At 39.3% G+C, this 18550-nt stretch overlaps 1 protein-coding gene across 1 annotated transcript in view; it reads left to right on the top strand.

The window, feature by feature from the left end:
• Nucleotides 1–4273: 4273 nt before the first annotated feature.
• Nucleotides 4274–18550, top strand: part of TLK1 (tousled like kinase 1) — a gene marked incomplete in the record, with an annotated part of 2832579 nt that continues 2818302 nt past the window's right edge. The window contains 1 exon segment of the mRNA XM_044075520.1: nucleotides 4274–4804. Within this exon segment, the coding sequence (XP_043931455.1) occupies nucleotides 4710–4804 (95 nt within the window).

Below are 18550 nucleotides of genomic sequence, written 5' to 3'. Positions count from 1 at the left end.
TTTTTAGATGCAATTATATGGTTGGGTTAATAATTCAAGTTAATTAAATTATTGAATAAGGGTTGGTGCACTAATAATGTAATTAGAGGTATTATAAAAGGGGTGGTGTTTGATTTGGTAAAATGTATTCCAGGAGAAGGCGAAGGCCGAGGTACCAGAATTAAAAGAGTTCATCAAACTTATCAGTGTTTGTGTTCCTGTTTCGTATACTAAGTGATTTTTGGAGTATTGAAGGATTGGAGGTGTTTGTGTTATAAATCCCTATGTCACAAGATGGGTTGCCAACTGGCTCACTGACAGAACCCACACTGTAAATATTGCAGACTCCAAATCTTACTTCAAACCAGTGACAAGTGGAGTAAGTACCACATGGATCAGTCCTGGGACCTCTCCTGTTTGGTATCTACTTCTCTGAAGTACAGGCTAACACAGAAGGCCTCTGGCTAACAAAGTTCACAGATGACTGCAAACTAGGAGCTATAGTAGAGTCCACAAATGATGTGGGCATCCTACAGAAGGGCCTCACTGAGACAGATGCCTGGTGTCAGAGACATGGCCTCAAGCTCAATGCCAAAAAGTTAATTGTTATCCCCTTTGGTAAAAACTCTGTACCCATGAACTACCAACATAGGTGGCAGCCTTCTTAACACCGAATGTGTGATAAGAGATCTTGAGACCCAGGTGGACAGTAGTCTCTCCTTTGATAAACACATTGCCCCAGTAGTCAGGAAATCCTTCTACATGGCACACATCACAAAAGGGTTCTCAACCAGGAAAAAAAAAGTTCATTGTTCCCCTCTACTCGACACTTATTGGACCCATTATAGAGTACAACGCCCCTTTTTGGAATGTACCTCACAAGACATCTGCAGCAGCTGGAAAGGCCACAGAAGTACCTCACAAAGAGGATTACTGGCCTCAAACTGATGCCCTACACTGACCATCAAAAACTCCAGCTTTACTCTGCAGCATATCGCCTACTCCGAGGTGATCTCTGCCTAACATATAAAGCTATGTCAAACCCAGAGCTGTTGGACATGCTACACCTAAAGAAATCCCAATCCCTCCGAGCTACACGCTCTAGGGACCTAAACCTTGTCACTACAATAAACAGGACTTGCTGGAGGGATAGATTCCTGTCCCAGAGACTTCCCATACTCTGGAACAAGCTACCAATCTATGTCAAGCAAAGTTCCTCATTAACACTCTTCAAGAAAAATCTTGATGAGTGGATGGGAAATAGAAATAGGAAATACACCCCGGGGATCACTTCTGTTGCTCTGCTTGACAGGGGCACAGGAAATTAACTTTCTTGGGTTGGCGTAAGCCAGGGAACTTTGTTGGCTAGGCTTACTTAGGCCCTTGGGCGGATAGCCTAGTACCTACCTATGAACATCTGATAACTCATGTTTCTAAACATGATAATGAACACCATCCCAACTACAGTCTAGTAGCTTTGGATAGAGGTCATTAGCCACAATTCCAAGACAAAGTCTGCATTACCTCCAACAAACAATAGCTTTTTTATACATATAATAGACTTATTATACACGTGCAAATCCAATGGTATCATAAACACATGCTCAAGGAATCTTAATGTCTTCTGCAAAATAAATACAACATGTTGTTGCATATGTCCATGGGAATGGTATATCCAGAACTTTAGTGGCTTGATACGTGTGTACCAACCAGCTAGATAAACTCAGTGAAAACCCCCTTTGCAGGAAATGCAGATAGAGGTTGCACACATGCCAGATGTAGGAATCATGGGAATTGCATGGATGAAGTATATACACATTGTACATGATACTCTGTGTATTTGTTTATTTACTTGTATTTGTAAACTCACTTTGCATAAAATGCAGACAGATGTTGCACACATACCAGATGTAAGAATCATGGGAACTACCTGGATGAAGTGTATACGTATTGTATGTAATACTTTGTATATTTATTTATTTGCATTTGTTTTCTGGGATAGAGTACTGATCTCCACGGACTTTTTTTTCAGATAGCCCAGGAGCAGTATCTGGTAAAATGACTTGCTCAGAGTTACACGACTGGGCAATGGAAGCTGAAGGAATCATACCTTGCACCATTGGACCACAGGAAACAGCTTAACAGCTCTTTAATCCTCTAAGCCAACAGGCATACAAATGCTAGGCTTTGCACACCACTACCTGGTAGATGATAAAGTGGAATTTCTTCCCCTGATACACTACATGCATTGAGGAGCAAGGGAGGCATTGATGACAATGTAAGTGTCCAAAATCAGAAGAGGACGATACTCCACAACAAACGAAGCAAAGCCAGATGAATGATAAGACAAGTCCTTTATTCGAATAAGTAAGCGCTTTCACGTTGCTTGGAACGCTTCATCAGACTTCAACAAACCATAAAATTTAAATCAACTTATATATAAGTAAAACATCAATGAAAAACACATTAGCAAGTCACATGTAAGTTACAAAAGTAAAATATTAAAACATACTAAAACACATATTGCATAGTGAGACTTATGTTTAATGTTTCAAAGGTTTATCTAATAAAGCTGAGGCAAAATGGATTATTAAGCTATCTGCGAATAAAGGCCATGGTCTCAATGATAAATTTTCATTGAGACCATTTTTATTAGATAAACCTTTGAAACATTAAACATAAGTCTCACTATGCAATATGTGTTTTAGTATGTTTTAATATTTTACTTCTACTATTCATTTATTAACATGAGATCTTTATGATATATTTATATAATTTTTATGGAAAGGAAATTATGTATTTTTGTAACTTACATGTGACTTGCTAATGTGTTTTTCATTGGTGTTTTACTTGTATATAAGTTGATTTAAATTTTATGGTTTGTTGAAGTCTGATGAAGCGTTCCAAGCAACGTGAAAGCACTTACTTATTCGAATAAAGGACTTGTCTTATCATTCATCTGGTTTTGCTTCGTTTGTTGTGGAGTATCATCCTCTTCTGATTTTGGATTTGTGCTTTTTTGGGAGGCGATACCTTACCCTGACAGTGTTCTTTTCTTGCTGGACAATGTAAGTGTAATTAATGGCCATCAGGCCTCCAAGAGAAATGGGCTATGTTGCAAAATGCCAGGATAGTAGATCATATATGCTGCTCTACATGCTGCAGTGTCATGTCAAGGATTCAAGGAACTACTGTACATTTCCAAAGCCGAAACCTGCAAAACTCCTAATGTGTCACCTTCTGAAAGATCTCTATAGCAAGGATGGCCAATACTACACAAACCATTGTGTGGAGGGGGATAAGTTGTCCCCACATTTCCCTTGATTGTACATCTGAGAGGCATATGGCTACTAATTACCATATGGTGTCTCTGTCAACACAGTAGCAGTGGACAACGCCTTGGTGGAGTGGTGGTGATGATATGTCAACCAACTATGCACCTAAGACTTGGAGGGTGACAGCAGGCAACAGTGTGGACAGTGTTCTGAAAGTGGTGACTATCACACTATATTCTACTAGTGCGGATGCTGCTCCTAGAATGATAATTTAAGCGAGGCTCTTCTACACTGGAAAACCCAGGTAGTCAAGACAGGAGCGTAACGGCACATTAAGCTAAATTTACAGGTCTCTTAATTGCTCTACCACGTTTGAGTTTGCAGTCTGTATACACCATGTTTCTCATTTGCATGTCATTATGTAGTCTTTTGCATGCCAAGTACAGCCTGCTAATTTTCCAGTACCAACATCATAATGCAGGTTACCACTCACCACGTTACTTAGTGTAATACTGTGCACTAGCTGCTTCTGAACACCCCAATATGTGTTACATCTAATTTAAGCAAAAGTTAAACAAAATATTAACTACGGATGAGAAAGACAGTACCAACTCCAGCCTAGTGAAGAAATCATAACACTGAAATTTAGCCTGACTTGCAAGCATAGGTCTAAAGGGTGCAAGAACATTATTGATGAAAGCTACCATTGCTAAAGCCTTTTAGGATCTGTCATTCTGTTGATTTTAAATTTCATAACCGGTTAAACTCACTGAGCCATAGACACTTTTTTCAAGGGAGACCCAACCGAGAATTGGAATTCAGAGTGAAAAAAAAAAAGAAATTAAGTCACGTATTTAATACTCTCTTCAAGAGAAGTTTTTGATCAGATTACTACTAATGCTACTCCGTTAAACGCACATGTATCATATAACTGTAGTACACAATAACTGAATACTTGTTTTACACACTGGCCTCAATAGTAACTGCGGTTTGGCGGTGGACACCTCAAAAATATGCATAACATCTCCTATGATCCTCAGGTACAGAATACTAAATATAGTAACACTACATTTCAGAAAGTGCAACAATATGAAGAGTAAATAACTGAATGAGAAAACTTATACTCCTGTGGGGGTCGCGATATTTCGATACTAGACAGATGAAAAAAATATATATTCTCAGGTGAAACGCTCGGCTGAAAACAGGAATCCACCAAACCTACGCTCCTCTAGGTACTCCTGTGACTAACTGGCATTGCCGCGTCATATAAAGCGACAAGTAAAAAAACTGCAAGAAACCTGGCGCTTATGAGAAAGATTCTCCTATTTGTAGCCAATCGGAAATTTTCGAGCCCCAGCTCGTTTTTGAAGTAAAGCCACTGTAGAGTGGTACTTTACCTCCGATTTCTGACTTTTCCCATCATGCTTGCTCTTCCTTTTCGAGTCCGATGCTCCCATGTCCTATTCCTCCGGATCCACGTCATGGGTCCATTTTAGCCCATCTCGGCTAAAGCACTCCAAAATACTGATAACGGGAAGGGGCTGTCACAGGTAAGTGTTTGCATCTGAACTTCGTTGAGTAGGTTTTTTTTTTTTTTTTTTTTTTTAATTTTTTTTTTTTTTAAGGAAGGCTGGAGTAAAGCATTTTGAACTGCCCAACATACCTTCAAGTTATGTAATGTTTGTCTGTCACTGTTTTGATTTTATGTCTGACTGCAGTGTTACCTTTTATACACTTTCAGAGGACGGTGCAACAGTTTTTTTCTGTATTGTGTGTTTGACGTTTCTGTCATCCTGTTTTATATAAAGTCGAGAAATTGTTTATTGTGTATAAGAAATCTTCTTCCTCTGTGTTGTACGTCTGTTGCCTTATCCCGTGAGTGGAATGTGGAGCTTTAAGAATCAATTTAATAAGCCCTCGGGTGGCTCCCTGGGGCAGTACCGTAGACTGTGGCTATGTTCTGACTTTCATAGTCTTGGGTTCGTTAGGAAGGAACTTGGTTTGCTTTATGTACACTTCATATTCCTTGAGCGAGATGTCCTGTCTTGTTTGTGGCGCATTCCCTCTTTCTTTTATTTACCATTTCTCTGAGTCCCATTGTAGTAATCTAATTAAAAAGCAGAGCTAGTTGCTGTTCCAAACTAAGCGCCTTGGCGCTGGGCGGCCATCTTGGTTCTTCTTAGGCTCTCTTCTGTGCTTGGTTACCTAGTCAGATGGCTGGATGACAAAACTGACATTCTTGTACAATGCTGACGAGTAATAGAAGGCACGATCAGCTGTAAGGCTGAACTTCCTGTATGTACAAACTTAGTAAAAGCTGTACCCAAATAATGGAAGAAAGTATAAGGTTTAGCAGATGCTTGTTTAACAAGTGTGTTATGTTTACTAAGGTGTGTGTCCGTATATTTTATTAAATTTGTGCACATGTAGCGCATGTTATGCAACGGCAAGGTGAAACCCACGTGCGCGCTTGTTGTTTTTTTTTTTTCCTATGCCAGAGTGTTTTGTCAAACCAGTATATTAAGTAGTTTTACAGTTATAAGCTGGATGTGATTAGGCTTCTTGATTTTTGAGGGCACATAACGGAGCAGTCTTGTAAGCAGACCGTCTGTTTGGTGTTTTGCACCCTTTTCAGTGCTGAAATGTGTTGCGTGCCGCCAGAGTTTACAAGATTGGCATCCTTTTAAAAAACTTCTGAATTTGTTTATGTTGACAGGGTTGTGTTGATAACGTGATTAAGTGGCGTTTGTCATGAATGTTTTGATATCAGTGTGTACCTGAAAGACAGAAAGCTAACATCGGGGTTAAGCAGCAGTGTATCTGCTTATAACTTTTACAAGGTTGAACCAGTACGTACGTCGGGTGATGCCAGTTAAGTGACATCTGTAACGTTTTGGCTTGGTGACATTATAGAATTTTAAGCTGGCGTTCTATTTTATATCCACCTGAAATGGACTTGAGTATTTGTTGAGTAGCGTATGGGTTAGAAGATTGCAATTTCGGCTTTTTGGAACACCAGTATAAATGCATTTACTCCCATTTATGCACGTGTTTGATTTGAGATTGATATACAGGGCTTTAGTGCTATGCTGTTTGTGCTGCCGATTTGTTGCGCCAGCCAGGTCAGACAGTCAACTGTAGTTTGGGAGCAATAAGAAATTTTATTAAAAATCCTGAAGATGTCTTTGAGAGGAATGCTGATCTTGGTATGATGGCACCGGACTTGGTTGTTTAACATTTGCGGTTTAGCAAGCTGGTTAATTTTTGTATATATGGTATTGTGATGCATTGTAGTAAATAGTTTTAACTTTTAGGTTCATAAGCAACTGCTAAGCTATCGGTCTGCACACAAGCCCAGTCAGTAAACAAAGATTAGTCTGTCTCATCTAGTGGACATTGTGGTCAAGTGGGGTAAAACAAAGTTTATTCACTGACTGAAGCCAGTGTGTAACCATCTTACTACTGACATTTCCAGACATGAAGGATTTGCTGTATAGATGTACATTATGGAAAATCACCGGAATTAAATTACTTAACTAAGTGTGGGTGGTTTGATTTTTCTCCAGCTTAAATTATTTTATAACTGAGTTCCAAATACTCATGTTGGAAGGTTTTGTACTTTTAGTGCATGTTTGGATATTCTGTTTTTTCAGTGGTGGTGATAGTATTTATAAACAGCTTAGCAGTTGGGAAATTACTGTGTGTCTGTGTGATACTGCTCAACTGTTACTGATTTTTTTCTTCCCCCCTCCTAAAACTAGTGATTTTTTTTTTTTTTTGAACAAAAGTGATGAATTACAACTTTATTTTACATCAGAAAATACATATTGATTCCCATTTTCTTATTTTGTCTCGGTTTCAAGTTAATACTAATGTTAAGTGTCACAATTGTCCCTGTTTTCATTGAGAGCTATGGTGGGTTTTGGAAAGCAGTCACAACACATTGTACACTAATCTATATGGTGCATTTACGCTACAGCAGGCACGCACAAAACAAATCACCATTAAAATCATTCTGCTGCTACAAAATGAGTACATTAAAACTCCTACAACAGATGTGAGTAGAGCCCCCCCCCCCCGATAATCCTTGTCCAGAAATTGGGTCATGCACTGCCCAGCCCATCTACAGCAAAAGCACACTAGACACCTAAAGTACATTTATATGAATCACACAGTGCTCATTTAATGATGCTTGCATTGGAAATGGAAACTGCCATAAAATGTACACCGTATGAAAATCTCTGAAGAAGAGGAAAGGACTTTTGGCAGATGTACCCAAAGAAAAACGAGATGTGTAAATAGTTTTTATGAAAGGGAAAAAATTGGACCCTCGTAGAGAAAGTCCTATCCAGAACCTTAAAAAGGAGAGTCTCAAATGTAGAAGAAAATGGTGTAAAAGTGCATTAAACACATCCATAAAGCAGTTTGGTAGAGCTGAAGAATGTAGAAATGAAAATCCTTTAAAAATTTCCCACATGTAATAAAGCATACTTTTTTATATATATATATATATATATATATATATAAGTATTGCATTAAGGCTTCCATTGTACTCTTTGAGTACCATTAAACACAGAGTAAATAGCAGGTTCACATCACAGTTTAAAAAAAAATTAAAAAGAAATACTCTAATACATACATCACCCAAAATGATCTTTTAACTCCCATGTGACCCAAATGTAGCCAAACCAGTCACAATTCATCCAAGCCGCATATCTATCCCATGAATGAAAAACTACCCAAAATCCATATAGTTTCTTCTGACTCTTCTATAGATACTAATTAATAGAAGTGCTTGGTTCAGTATAAAAAGTACTCCAAAACTATTCCAGTATATAGGGGGAGACTTGATAATGAGATGTGGAGGGGGGAAGTTTCATGGTAACATTATCATGTACGTTTATGGGGTTCAAACTTTGATGCAACTCTTTCCTTTAACTATCGGCAGCAGTGGAAAGATATTTCAGTCCAGCTTTTTCTCTTTGTGCACATCATGCAGCTTGTGCCTTTGTATCCACTCTGTTTTATGTGTTTATAGTTTATTTTCTTTGAGTGGTTTGCAGTTTTGGACTATTTTTAATGCTCTTTAGTACCCCCCCTTTTCTTTTGTTAGTAGATGTAATGAGAAAGTCTGAAGGGGTTTGGGAGTTGGCATAATGGTCAGTGAAAGTCTTTCTTAGTACTTGGCTGGTTTGGTTTTAGTCTTGGGTGTGTTTCTACTGTTAACCAAAAGATGGATGAGTGGCCCCCCCCTGCATTTAAGTCACTATTGCAAATGTGGCTTGAAGTTGTCATGCAGGCTTAATCTAATGAAAGGTTAGCTCATTAGTTTAGATATATAACATGAGTATTGATTAGCATTCGTTTAAAGGTTGGCCAGGGTACGGATAGTTTGAGAATTTGCTACGTTTTGTGGTGGTCCAAGCACAGTTATGCATAATGCATCAAAATAATCCATTGCAGAAAGTGATAATTTAGTAAATGTGCTCACTGTGTCATTGCAGTGTGTAGTACAGCACTTCAGTGCTGTGGAAGAAATGAAGTCTTCAGTAGAGCATGTATTTGCTGAAAAATTATGGAGAGTAAAGACAATGTATTCAAAGCTTGTAATCTGACAGGAACATTGTCTTCCCCAGTTAGTGGATTGCTCTCTCCTCTTTGAGGATACAGGTGCTAGAGTATAAACAAAGGTGGTTAGATTTTTTTTTTTATAAGAGTAACCTTCCCAAACAGGTTACTAGTTGTAGTTTAATTTGCTTTGTGTATTAAAAAGTAAATTTACCTTTTTGGGAATTGTACTATCCCAGGTAGGGGTCTGCCACGGTGGTGCAGCGGTAGCGTTGTTGCCTCACAGCAAGATGTTCTCCCCTTCGATTCTCGGCTGGAGTGTGGGGAGTGCCTTCTGTGTGGAGTCTGCATGTCCTCCCCTAGGTTGGGTGGGCGTTCGAAAGACATGCGTAAATAGGGGTGCCTTAGTTTAAGGTTGAACATCTAGCTGGCACCTTGGTGTTCGTCAAAATCTAGTGCCAATCATTAGCGGACTGGAGTTCCGCTGTAGTGACCCCTAACCGGGAAAAGGCGAAAGACAACTATCCCAGGTAGGGCAGTGGGGATTTACATGGTTATGGTGCAGTACTGCTTGGATCTTGGTCATTTAAGGGAAATTCTTTCCTATGATTGTCAGATGTGGTGTTAGTATGGCAGTTGCGTATCGTAAGGTATGTTAGGTAGAAAGTAGGCCATTGCCTTGATGCGGTAAAAAAATGTAATGATTACACAGAGCAGACATTTAGTCTGAGTTTGGCTTACTGAGTTACTCACATTGCTTGTTTCTGTATGAACTTTGTGTTAGGTCTGTGGCACAATGGGCAAGTGAAGTCACCTTAGAGGCCACACAATGCAGGGTTCAAATCCAGTTTATCGATATTTTATGGGGTTAGTTTAACGTAAAGGGGTTGGGATTGACATGATGGTTAAGGTATATACCTCGCATATTTATTTACTTTTATTTTACATTTGTTGACTGGGTTAGTCTGAATACATGTCCATTTTCAGTGGAGGCCCGGGGAGAAAAGCTCCAAGATAATACACATTGAACATTAGTAAATGCTAGTTTCAAGCAGATAGTCATAAGCAATACCAGCATTTAGCACATATAGTACTTATTGTAAAACACTTTACATAACATTATTTCCAAAGTTAAACATGCATAACATTACAGTCAGGTTTAAGACTCACTGAGCAGCAGGTATACAATTGACTCTTCCTGAAATGGAGTTGTAGAAAAAAGTTAGAAGCAGTTGAAGGTAAAGCACCGAAGAAATAGAGAGGTCGCTAGTCAGGGTTAGTGCAAGGACATAACCAATGAGTTTTGGAGTATTTCTTGAGTTTGTTTTTGAATTGAGTTAGTGAGGGTTCTAGGGCCAAGTCAGCTGGTTGTCTGTTCCATATTTTTCCAACAGAGTTGGCAAACAGTCCCCAGCTGACTAGTTGGATTTGTATGTTTGAACTAGGAGTCTAGTGAATGATCGCAGTGGCTGGGTGCTGGTGTAGGGGCTGATTAATATTTTAGTGCAGGTGTATTTTCTGGTTGGTAAAGGACTTCATGTGCCACTATTAGCTGATTTGAACTGCGGTAGGCTTGGCAGTTCAAGCCATCCTAGGTGATATGCAAGAGTTACTTAGATTTTTCAGCTAGAGAAATTGACTAAACTTAATAGTCCACAATGTGCCCTTATTTAATTGTTGTTGGTAAATTGAGCAAGGGCTGATTTTTAATTTAATGTTTAACGTTTGTATCTTATTGTGATTTGAACAAAGTGTTTATATATAGATCTCTCAATAAATATATGTATGTGTGTGTATATATATATATATATATATATATATATATATATATAAATATATATATATATATATATATATATAAATAAATAAATATATATATATATATATATGTATCACAAGTAGCAAAAAAACTGAGGGTAGTGCTACTCAGTGCCAGAAGTCTGAACCTCAAAATGCATGCACTCGAGGCACTCCTCAGTATGGAGAAAATCGATATATGTGCAGTAACAGAAACCTGGTTTAAGGCTGCAGAAAGCACCCTAGCACTACCAGGCTACAACTCCTATACATTTCGGCCACAGAACCCAAACCGAAATACATAAGATGGGGGAGTATCCATATTAATAAAGGATACCCACACCTCCAGGTTAGTGGCACAGCACGATGCTTCAGAGATCATCCACGTGCAACTAACATAAGATGGGGGAGTATCCATATTAATAAAGGATACCCACACCTCCAGGTTAGTGGCACAGCACGATGCTTCAGAGATCATCCACGTGCAACTAACAATGGGCAAAACTGCAATTCTAATTGTAGCTTGCTACAGATCACCCATCATGTCCCAGGACCCCCATTCCACGTTCCTGGAAACACTGGGAAACATAAAGGTCATACCAAACACCCTAATATTTGGTGATTTCAATTATCCAAACATTTAACTGGGAGAACTACTCAAGTACTAACTCCCTTGCCCAACATTTCCTAGAATTTATCAACTCAAACGCCTTGGTTCAACTGGTCAACACTCCCACCAGAGGTGACAACATATTGGACCTGCTCATCACCAACATGGGCGACCGGTGTTCCACACCGGAGGTCAACCCCTCGCTAGTTAGATCCGACCATGAACAAATCACTTTGGATATCCACATTCTGCCCCCACTCCCATGACAAGAAAACCACTGTGAAAATCTTTTCAAAAGCAAACTTCATGTTACTTAAGATCGAGGTGGAAAGTTTCAGAGCCCCCATGCTGAAGAATAACGCTGTCCAAGCTGCAAAAATCTACAAGAATGCATGGATCATGCCATCCCAAGCAAAGCCAAGACTCGGCTCCTCCAAGAAAAGGAAACTAGTCTGGTGGACTCCTGCCATAAACAAACTATGCAATAGTAGGAGGAAACTAGTACAGAAAAGAGTAAAATCCCAAGAAGGGAAGACATCCCTGATCAGTATCAGCACGAAACTACGATCCCTCATAAAATCATCCAAGGCGAGCTTTGAAAGAAAAATTGCCAAGGACTCCAAAGATAACTACAAGGCATTCTTTAGCCAAGTCAAGAATCTGTGGCGATGCTCATTTCTGCTCGGAGTTAGTGCAGAATGGCACAAAATACACTGAACCGACAGATATCGCCAACATCCTGGCAGACAGGTTCAGGGTAAACTTCAACCCCCTCTCACCCCCAAGAGGGTCCATAACCGTACCAGAAGAATGTAGAGTCCATGAAATCAGACACTCAGGTTAAAACAGCTCTCTCCATAGCCAAAAACACAGCATCAGTGGGACTGGATGGTGTCCCAGGCTGTGTCCTACACGAGCTCAAAGGCAAATTAACCCCTCACCTAAACACACTGTTCAAACTCGGCCTCTCCACAGGCTCTGTACCCATAGAGGCACACAGCAGCGGTTATTCGCTCCACAAAGGTGGAGCCGCAACAGACCCCGGGAACTATCGCCCTATAAGCCTGACTAGCTTGGTCTGCAAAGCTGTGGAGCACATCATCGTGGAACTCTTTAACAGAGACATTGGGAACTTCCAAACACTGGACCCTACCCAGTTCGGCTTTAAGGAAGGTCATGCCTCCTGAACCTGGTGGACTTCTTTGAGACAGTTACCAAGGCTATAGAAAGGGAAAGGTGGTACACACAGCCTACCTAGACCTCGCAAAGGCCTTCGACACCATTTCCCATTCTGGTGTTAAAGACAAGCTCACCAGCCTGAACATAAACCCCTACGTCACAAGATGGGTTGCCAACTGGCTCATGGACAGAACCCATATGGTGAGAGTTGCGGGAGCTAGGTCCGACTCTAAATCTGTTACAAGTGGAGTTCCCCAGGGCTCAGTCTTAAGACTCCTCCTGTTCGGCATACACTTTTCAGAGGTACAGGCAAGCACAGGAGGACTATGGCTGACCAAGTTTGCAGACGACTGCAAACTAGGGGCTATAGTTGACTCTTTGGCTGACGCAGACATCCTCCAAAAGGGTCTCACTGAGACGGATACCTGGTGTCAAAATCATGACCTCAAGCTAAATGCTAAAAAGTGCATAGTCATCCCATTTGGAAAAAAAGTACCCACAAATTACCACATAAGTGGTAGTCCCCTAAATACAGAAGACGTAATAAGGATTCTGGGGACCCAAGTAGATAGTACTCAACTTTCATAATCACATTGCCAAAGTGGTTTGAAAATCCTTCTACGTGGCCCACCTAATCACAAAAGGGTTCGCATCCAGATCAGAAGAGGTCCTTGTATCTGTCTACTCATCAGACCCATCATAGAATACAATGCCCCATTTGGGTTGTACCTTACAAGATACCTGCAACAGCTGGAAAGACCACAGAAGTACCTCACCAAGAGGATCCCTGGCCTCAAACAGATGCCCTGTGCAGCTCGACTGAAGAAATTACAGCTGTACTTGGTTGCATACCGCCTACTCAAAAGTGATCTTTGCCTGACATAAAGGCCATGTCCAACCCAGAATTGATGGACATGCTCCATCTACAGAAAACCTTATCCCCGCGAGACACAAGCTCTAGGGATCTAAATCTCACCACAACAATAAATAGGATGTGCTGGAGGGATAGATTCCTGTCCCAGAGACTTCCCATGCTTTGCAACAAGATCCCAGTCTACATCAGGCAGAGCTCCTCGCTAACGCTCTTCAAAAGAAATCTTGAGTGGATGGGAAACAAAGTTTACCTCGGGGATCACTTCAGTGGCTCTGCTGGACAGGCAGAGGGAACTAATCTAAGGGGATGGCGAAAACAGACACATTCTGGCAAGGCTTATAAATGCCTTCGGGCAGATAGCCTAGTAGCTACCTAATGAACCTATGAACATTTATTTTTTATATATATATATGTGTGTGTGTGTGTATTTTTATATATATAAAATGTGTGTATTGTATATGTATTTTATATATATATATAATGTATATGTATGTATTATTTTTATATATATATATATATGTATGTATTATTTATATATGTGTATTTATATAGATTTTTATATATATATATATATATATATATATATATATATATATATATATATATATGTGTGTATGTATATATATATATATATATATATATATATATATATATATGTGTATTATATATATATATATATATATATATATATATATATATATATATATATATATATATATTAGTGTGTGTGTATTTATTTTTTTTCTGACTCTGGGGGGGGGGGGATAATGTCGTTTTTTTTTTTTTTTTTCTTTTTTTTTTTTTGTAAAATGGGAAGTTCCATAGCTGTTTTCTTCTTGGTGAATACTGAAAGTTTAAAAGATGGCAATATGTAGCTTAGTAATAATGCAGGGATATTAAGATATTGGCCACTAAGATAAGGGGGAATACCATACTAGACTTGCCTCTGTGTAGTATGCACTTCAGTGATTGAAGATTATCAGAGCTTTCATAGAAGTGAAAAATGCATGATAACTGTAGCCACCCAATTGGTTGAGCGTGTAGGGCTTAGTTGTCAAAGGGAGCCATAGTTGCTTATTGATGGAGGTTACAAGATAAGTTGCTGTCCTCCAAAGTATCTGCCATTAGAATGCAGTTAAAATCCTTAGCATTTCAGTATGCAGTGAACAAGGAGAAATCTCTAAACTTGAAATGAGAGATCCCATAGCGGTATGGAGAAGTGAGGTTTAAATATTAAGGTTTCACAGTTGAATTTCTTTCTACACAATATGCAAGTTTGTACTTTTGTTATAAAGTCCGTAGAATAAAATAACTGTTCTGTGTGCCAGAATATAGCTTGCGCATAGGAAGATGTCTTTTTAGAGTCATCTGGTTGCCTGAAGTCAGAGCCAGTGATTAAAGCTTGTAAGACAAAGGTCCGTGTGCTCACCTAAATCTGTGTTGTCAGCAGAGTGTAGCGTGGAGAATCACTTGCAGGGAAAAGTAGTCTGTTTCACCTGTCATCCATGATGCATTGGGCCACAAGCCGATTCCACTGTGTCCTTTTGGCTGCTGCTTTAGCTTCCTCCCAAGTGATAGGAAGTCTCTTGTTACAACTCCCTTTCCAATTTTGTCGAGGTCTGCCTGGTCTACTCTTGTATCCAGCTAGTTCCCAGTTGAAGGATTGTATAGGAAGCCTGCTAGTGTCCATGTGGTTAACATGACCAAACAAAAGTAGTCTTCTTCCCATAATGATATTTTTCAAGTTTCCATTGTTGCGTTTTCTCTCATTTTTAACTTTGTTCTTCCATGATACTCCCAAAATGCATATTAACCATTTGTGATGAGCAGCTTCAAGTTTTCTTATGGCTGATGCTGTGATTGGCCATAGCTCAGAGCTATACAAGAGTGTAGATGGCACCAGTGCTTAATATAGCTTCACCTATTTGGAAGTGGGAAGCCATAATTTTATGTTTATGTAGAGGTAACAAGTTATAACTTGAACTTTTTTGGAAACCTAAGAACATGTTTAAAAGAGGCTGAGGAAGAAACAAAGATGGCATAGTGTTGCAGCATGTTAGTGGAACAATACCCTTTTCTGTCAAGGGAGAAACAAAGTGAGGAATAATTCTAAGTAGCAAAGAAGAACAAATTAGGTACTTAAGGTTTATTGGGATTTACTAAAACAAGGGATACGTCTTAGAGTTTGGGTACAGCACTATAAAAAACTTAATCAAAAATGTCAGATGGACCTTGTGAAAGGAGGTAACTTAAATTGTTAATTACATAAATTATGCCTTAAGACATTAGGCAAATGTACATTAACGAAAGAACAAACCACATATACATTTTTTTCCATTTACACACATTATGCATCACACAGCTTTGCTTTGCAATGCTCCTCTGTCCACAATTACATACATTTCTGAATTCCCACCTTCCTTAAACCTCATTCCTGCACCTCTTAAACATTATTCTGCATGTGGTGTTGACGCAGCTTCCATTTATTTGTATGAAATTTACAACTTATCCTTTCTAGTTATTTTATCTTTTTTATAATATGCAGTACTTCAAATACAGTTGATTTTAGAATTTGGTTTCTCTTTTCTAGTAACTGCTTTTCTGGCAGCCAACAAAATTAAATGCAATTCCTTCCAACTTAAGAGCAGCTTGTGTTTTTTTTTTTTTTTTCCCTACTTTTGTGGATCTGTTTCTGTATATCTAAAGGCTTGCCTGCATTACTGTTTGTGTCTCTGGCATTCATGTTGAAGTTTCTATGGTGCACATTCTTTTTTATCATATATGTATATATAAAATGTTGTCTTTAAAATGTTTTTGTGGTTTCCACAAACGTACACTGCAGTCTGTGGCATCGGCATCTTGTTAAATGAAGTAAACAAAGCTGTAGCCTTCTCTCTCCCCCTGCTAGTGATGGTCTGTACCATACTATGGGGGGAATTCAGTAAAGCCTACAAGGACTCTTTTCCATGTAGGCATAGTGGCACAGTGCTTACACAAAAGTAAGCAGGTGTGCGATCCAATAAACCGAGATGAGGGGCGTGCTAACACGGAAGTGTCCATGGCATGCAAATCGCCTCATAAGCAGGTGAATTGCATGCAAATGAGGGCAGTAGGCTGTCCTGCAGACCCCGTGTTGGTGTCTGTAATGTACATGGAAAAATTCCGTGTACAGGATGTAAAACTGACACCAGGGACTATAAAAATGTGCTTAGATTGGCAGAAATAGCATGGTATGCACAGATATGTACAAAACTTATCCACCTTGTGTCCAAAACCATATGGAAAATTAATTTTTTTTAATCTGGGTATGTTTGCACAGCACTCCAGTGAGCAAACATGCCTTTATGGGAAAAATTTTTTTTTAAAAAGTGTAAAAACGAAAATTTAATAGTATGTGACAGTAGTGCATTGTAGGACCCTGCGTGGAATATGTGCAGTGGTAGACTGCTGTGGTTGCTAATGAGGCCGGGCCTGGAACCATGTAGTTTCCAGGTTCTGTGCATGGACCTCTATGCAAATGAGCTGGAGTTACTGAATAGAACAAATGGGTATCCGTGTCCGCAGATCCCAGCCGTGTAGGCACAGAACCGTGTTGGTGTCCACAGAAGTAGTAGCTGATGACACAGGGGGCGTGTCTGAAGGCTTGTAAGTTCATTGGAGCTCAGTGGCACCTGTTTGTGTGGCCCTCTTCTGTCCAGGTGTGTGTAGAGGCAACTAAGCTTTGTTTATCTCCAGGGTACGTGTTATGTTTGTGTGGGGCGCCGCCGTGCTGAGCAAGGAAGGCTGTCAAAAATTGGGTGAGAAAGCCAATGATTTATTAATTACTGATATCGGTTTCACTTAAACTAGGGCCATTAATGGTCCTTAATGATGTACTTGGCAGATTAGAAAGTTTAAAATAACAGGTCTTCCATTAGCATGATGTGTATGTAGTCTGAAACTCAATTGGCTGGCCATTATTTCATAACTTCAGTCTGTAATGATTTGCTACTAATATGCCAGAAAACCAGTATTATGTATAATGGACCAAAAATATGAGGCAAAAATCTGGATGTTATGTGAAAGTCTGTACAGAGAGGTATGAGTCGCATATTAAGTTCAGCAAACAGGGAATGCCTTGGGCAATACAGGGAAAGTGCTGTACTGTGGAAACTGGTACAGCAGCGAATGGTCTGCAGCACACACAATCCTTGGACTGGAGTACAGTTAAGTCTGGTCTGGAGTCACCTTTTTAAGTACTGACAGTCACACAGGGCATGCTCCTACATTTGGCTAACTTGAGCCTAGGTTTGTCTCCTCTTCCGCCCAAAGACGACCTATGTGGAAATATGTCTGTACATAGACAGTTATGTATACATGTCTCTGCCTGTCACCCTCACACCTGATTAGTTTATCTGTGTGTGTGTGTGTGTGTGATATATATATATATATATATATATATATATATATATATATATATATATATATATATATATATATATATATATATATATATAAAAAATCTGCAAATATACAGCGCTGAGTATATTTATTTTGGTTATAGAGTTTAATTGTTGCTTAGATCTGTATTGAAACTGTTGTCTCACTGTTCTGACAGACTGATCTGCAAATATACAGAGCTGAGAATATGTTTTTGGTTTTAAAGTTTGTACTGTTAGTTGTTGCTTAGATCTCTGTTGAAACTGTTTTGTCCCACCCACCCTATTTTTGGTTTGTAGCTTAAATTTGGTGGATTTTGCAGTTGCCCGCCCCACTGTAGATTTGATCTGGGACACTCCCCCAGTCCCATCTCTTTACCACATTCTACCTAATAAACTCTTTCTACACTTTTAGTCCTTTTTAATTTAATTGCATTTTTTAAACTGTGCTTGGTCTAATATTGCCGCATACTCGTGTGCTAGCTTGTACTGCATGTGAATTATTTTTACTACTTTTCTGTAACAAAAAAAAAAAAAACTGTAAGCCTGTTTCCTACCTTTCCTGTAACTAGTGTTCCAGATACAGATTTGCTGTATCCAGGACTGTATGTATGCTTCTGAGCCCCCCAAGCCTTTCTGTGTTGGTGGGAAGCCTCCTAGCTTATCAGTGAGAGTGGTAAGCACTAGGTAACTTGTCTACCACAAAGTGATTCTGGCCCTGAAATTGTAGTTATTGGCCGTTTGGGCAATCTTCCATCTCTCAACTTACTGATTTGAAAGCCTGCATTTGCGCTTGTTTTATGTCCTGTAACTCGTCTAGTGCAGATACAGATTCTTAGTATTAGCACTT

The sequence above is a fragment of the Protopterus annectens genome, chromosome 6.part1, assembly GCF_019279795.1.
Source record: "Protopterus annectens isolate FY-2018-M chromosome 6.part1, PAN1.0, whole genome shotgun sequence".
Classification (NCBI taxonomy): domain Eukaryota; kingdom Metazoa; phylum Chordata; order Ceratodontiformes; family Protopteridae; genus Protopterus; species Protopterus annectens.
Note: the sequence above shows the minus strand (reverse complement) of the source record. Positions and strands in the feature narration are given on the sequence as shown.